The sequence below is a fragment of the Gadus macrocephalus genome, chromosome 11 (assembly GCF_031168955.1).
Source record: "Gadus macrocephalus chromosome 11, ASM3116895v1".
Lineage (NCBI taxonomy): Eukaryota > Metazoa > Chordata > Actinopteri > Gadiformes > Gadidae > Gadus > Gadus macrocephalus.
In genome coordinates, this window is record NC_082392.1 from 6,151,635 (window position 1) to 6,156,634 (window position 5,000).

At 45.1% G+C, this 5,000-nt stretch overlaps 1 protein-coding gene across 3 annotated transcripts in view; it reads left to right on the forward strand.

The window, feature by feature from the left end:
• The first annotated feature begins 2,179 nt into the window (after positions 1–2,179).
• LOC132467165 (thrombospondin type-1 domain-containing protein 7A-like) overlaps positions 2,180–5,000 on the forward strand; it is a 13,110-nt gene continuing 10,289 nt past the window's right edge. For all 3 annotated transcript variants that reach the window (XM_060064302.1, XM_060064303.1, XM_060064304.1), the window contains exon 1: positions 2,180–2,392. In XM_060064302.1, the coding sequence (XP_059920285.1) occupies positions 2,203–2,392 (190 nt within the window). In that variant the 5' untranslated portion in view covers positions 2,180–2,202. The remainder of the gene's footprint in view (positions 2,393–5,000) is intronic.

Below are 5,000 nucleotides of genomic sequence, written 5' to 3' on the forward strand. Positions count from 1 at the left end.
GTGAAGGGTCCTTCTCTCAGAGTGGAGATAGCCAGGAGGAAGAAGCCTAACGTGTTGCACCAGTTGATGCAATGGTTGGATCACATGCTGGAGGTTTCAGATGCGTGGGGGAGTGACAATGAGATTATCCACTTCAGACCGGCTCCTATCCTTGACTTGTTTTCCTATAGCAGTATACCTCTATGTTGTATTAGAAATAAGTCATTAAATGCATGCATATGGTCATGTAAAGAATTAATCTATATAGTATGGATGTTACCATAACCGTTTTAGAAACATTTTTTTCCAAAACAGCAAGTGATTAGTCATTTTAAAAGAATGAATATGAATCATATTCATTCTTTTAAAATAAAAAAGGGGCTCCAATGAAGAAGAAGGATGAGGATCAGTGTGCCTGTGTGTGTGTGTGTGTGTGTGTGTGTGTGTGTGTGTGTGTGGTGTGTGTGTGTGTGTGGTGTGTGTGTGTGTGTGTGTGTGTGTGTGTGTGTGTGTGTGGCGTGACTCCATCAATAAGCAGTGAAACCCCGGAGTTTCAATTAGACGGAGGAGCCTTGCTGGGGGTGAGGGGTAGAAGTCAAAGCCGTACACGGTGCCTTCTCTAATCAGCAAGAGCGCCCTGCAAGCATGCAGATAAGAGTGAAACCAATGCCGTGCCCTGAACACCAGCACTCCCCACACACACTGCATGACAGCTAACGCGCATCCCACTCACACACTTCGGAAATCAACTTCATTCACGGAGATGTATTTCAGAGGACATTTTGAGATGTGGGTACCCACAGATCTGTGTTCTCCCTTTCTCTCTCTCTCTCTCTCTCTCTCGCTCTCTCTCTCTCTCTCTCGCTCTCTCTCTCTCTCTCTCTCTCTCTCTCTCTCTCTCTCTCTCTCTCTCTCTTTCTTTCTCTCTCTCTCCCCCTCTCTCTCTCTCTCGCTCTCTCGCTCTCTCTCTCTCTCTCTCTCGCTCTCGCTCTCTCTCTCTCTCTCTCTCTCTCTCTCTCTCTCTCTCTCTCGCTCTCGCTCTCGCTCTCTCTCTCTCTCTCCCTGTGGAAGAAAGATAGCGTCTTCAATCCCTTGTCTCTCAGCCTCGGTCCTAGACGGGTGTTCAGGCTAAATCCAGCGCTCTTAGCTCTCTCTGCTGTGTACCCAGAGAACAGAATCTGTGAAGCAGGGGAACCCTTGCAGGAATTAACGCATTCCATGGAGCAAGCATGCTCCAACGTCTCTGCCGTCACACCTTTAGCTGTCATTATAATAATAATGTCTTGCGAGCTAAGGCTGGGGTAATGGTGGAGGAGGGGGGGGGGGGGGGTCTCCAGTGAGCTGAGGGTGGGATCGTGGTGGAACAGGGCCGGCGGTGGGGGTCGAGGTCTCCAGTGAGCTCAGGGTTTGGTGGGGGGTGGAGGGGTGGGGGTCCCCCGTGAGAGACAGCGGGCAGGGTGCAGCCTGCCTTTATGATCCGACTCTGCAGAGAGGAGCGGGGTGATCATGGCCGACTCATCACTCTGCTCACGCGAGCAGGCAGGGGTAAACAACGCAGAGGGGACGCAGCAGGGAGACATGGCAGCGTTTCACCGACGGGCTTCCTCCTCTGTGGTGTGTTTGGTTTATTCCGTAACACTTCTTCCATGTTTTAAAGCTCTGGTCTCATAAGAGACTTGTCTTCTCTTATGAGACTTACGAGAGGCAGGACTATGAATAAATAAAACAAGAGATTTTCTGTGTGTGTTGTATTATTCTGCTTCAGTGTGTCAGGGCCCAGAAGAGTATGAACAACTGGCACAACTGGAGATGAGAACGGAGTCGTATTAGTTTAAAACTGCAGTCCTGCTGGTTTGAAACTGGTTTATGTTGTAAAAGTCAAATCAAAAACCTGCGCTTCTTAAAATACGGGCGTATCTGTTAGTTGCATTGTTTGTGCAAATCTCTCTAACTCTACCCATGATATAAAGTGATATGAAGTTATAAAGGCGCAAGTTATTTTGCTTTGCCAATATGCGACGCCATAAAGTGCCATGTTGTTATGCTACGCTAACATGCTACTCCATAAAGTGCCGTTTTATTCTGCTATGCTTATATACTAGGCCATAAAGAACCATGTTATTGTGCCATGCTACCATGATAAGCCATGATGTGCTATGTTATTATGCTACGCTAACTTGCTACGCCATCAAGTGCCATGTCATTGTGCTAAGCTAACGTGCTATGCTAACTTCTGGAGTTTCCCCACTGCCACCAGCCTCCCCCCCGGTGCAGAACCAGCTCTGCCAGGGTCCCGTCCCCAGCCGCTCCCAGCTGTGCCACCTCCCCTGCCCCACCGAGTGCCAGGTGTCCCCCTGGGGGGCCTGGGGGCCCTGCACCTTCGAGAACTGTGACGACCAGGCGGGGAAAAAAGGTATGGGAAGGTAGCGGCCATCGAATGGCACGCACGAGACGTGTCTTTGTATGTGTGTGTGTCTGTTTGTGTGTGACTGTATCTTTATGTGTGTGTGTATGTGTGTGTGTGTGTGTGTGTGTGTGTGTGTGTGTGTGTGTGTGTGGTGTGCGTCTGCGTGTGTGTGTGTGGGGGTGTTTGTGTATACACCTGTATGTGTATGTGTGTCTCTGTTTGTGTGTGTGTCTTTATTAATATTTGGATGCTATGGTGTTGTAGTATTGGTCATTCCAAATAAATGAATCAAATGTGTGTATGTCTGTTTGCGTGTGTGTGTGAGACGGCTGTTGAGGCAGCGTTTAAAAAATGTGGCTGAATATCATTAATCACACTGCATCATGTAGGACCCTATCCAGTGTATGGCAGTGACTTCCTTCTTAACATAAAAGAGTAGAAAGATGAGAGAATGCTAGTTTTGCATGTTGCTGTCAAACTATTCCATTTTTATGGAAAGGTCTCTATTTCCTCTTGAGTGACTACTATTCTGCCTTTCTCTGTGTCTTACTCCCTGTCCCTGACGTTCGCATGATGGCTTCATTAGAAACAGGGAAACGGCATTAAAACATAAAATAGATGAATGGCATTTATCTGACGCTTTTACCAAAAGCGACTTACAATAACTACATTTGTAAGAAGAAGGAGAAACAACAATATATCGCTGTCGGTACATTAAGGTTGTTCATAGAATCAAGTGCCAACCAATCACTAGGTTAACCCATTCCCCGTACACAACAAAGATTGCTAGGAGAAGATGCTACATGATGCGAAGTACTAATTTTAAGGGCAAGGACGTACAACATACAATAAGTGCGTACATTAAGTTCCAAGACGTACAACATACGGGGGGGAGGGGGGGGGGAAGGGCAGAGGCTATGCAGAGTCTAGGTGAACTCTGAACAACGAGTTGAAGTTGTCTTTGTGCACCTCAGACCCACACTGGCTACTCCCGTGCAAAATATACAGAGCATGGCTGGACTGTGAAGCTACCTTCGCATTAGCCTCTGAAATGTGCCTTGTAAATCCTCTCTGTTTTTATGAGCTTAATTAATAGAACTGGAGAACTAGGGAGATAAACGAGTTGCAAGGTCAACACACTTCCAGAGAAGAAGGAGGTTTGTCTGACGCTTAATTAGTCATGTTCATTATCGCAATGTCCTCGTTTTGACTCTTACGTAATTGAAGGACTCAATTGATTGCGTTTCACAATGTATTATTTTACGAGTACGGTATACAAAGTCTTCATACTGAAACACAATCTATTCTAGTATGTGGTTGTGTCTGCTATCATAGGAATCCATTATCTCTCTCTCATTGCTGAAAGACATCTTCGGGAATATTATTTTAAATCAGCATAAACTGAATCGCAACAACATTCAGGTTCATTGGGGAGATTTTACATTCTGCTGCTCTGTATATAATCTACAAAGTTCCCCAGCGCTGCAAGATGCATCTCACCTGACCCCATCCGATTTACCCCACTTGGAGTCACCTGATAGGATGTCGTGGGAGCTGGTTGATCAATAGGATGGTTATTGATGTGTAAGAATGATCGCATTTGAATCACAACCATGAGCGAATACAAACACGAATATCTTCCCGGTGCGGTGCGATTTGAATACATTCACCAAAACATCGCTACGGCCAATCTCTTTATCCCGTATTTACATTTAGATTTTTAGATTTATACGGATTCTGCATCGCATCCCCTTCTCAAACATTCTGCAGAACTCGGTTGGAACCACTGAATAGAGTTGTTCTGATACCAATACCGGTGTCGGAAATTCCTCAGATTCTGGCAGAGAACAACACAAACTCTACGGTATTATGCTGCGTTCATTAACGGTCAGGTGGGGAGTCAGAATGGGAAACGACTTATCTCCGACCTAAATGCGTTCGAGCTACCAAGTTGGAAACTAGAAGAACACAAATGTGTTATTATAATTATAGATTAGAAATGTAAATGATGTAGTTCTTGAACTGATAATTGAACTGATTATACATTGCTGTCATCACAAGAGAAGTCAAAGTATAAACTCAAAGTCAGCTTAATGTCAATTACTTCCCATGTAGACATACAACGCAATCGAGAAGACATTTCTCACTATCTCACAGTGAACAGACAAGACAAGACAAAGGACAAGACAGGACATTTCTAAAAGTAAAAGTAAACATTGAAGTGCACAACAGAAGGACATTTACTAAAATGATGAGGCAGAGGTATATGAAATGTGGCTGATTATCATTCATCTCACTGCATTTTGTAAGAACCTATGGTACCGACTTCCTCCAAAATACAAAAGAGTAGAAAGATGAGGGAACGGATGTTTTGCATGTTGCTGTCAAACTACTCCACTTTAATGGGAAGGTTTCTATTTTCCCTTGAGTGAAGCCTTCAATAAGAACAAGTGCCATTATTAGTTACAATGCTAGATGATGTATCGTTGTATCCTCGGTATCGGCCCAACGCTCAGTTCAGTTCATCACTCAAGTTCAGGAATCTGAATCGGTATCGGGAAGGAAGACAATGGGGTCGTAACATCTCTGGGTGCGGGACTGGTGCCGGATCTCA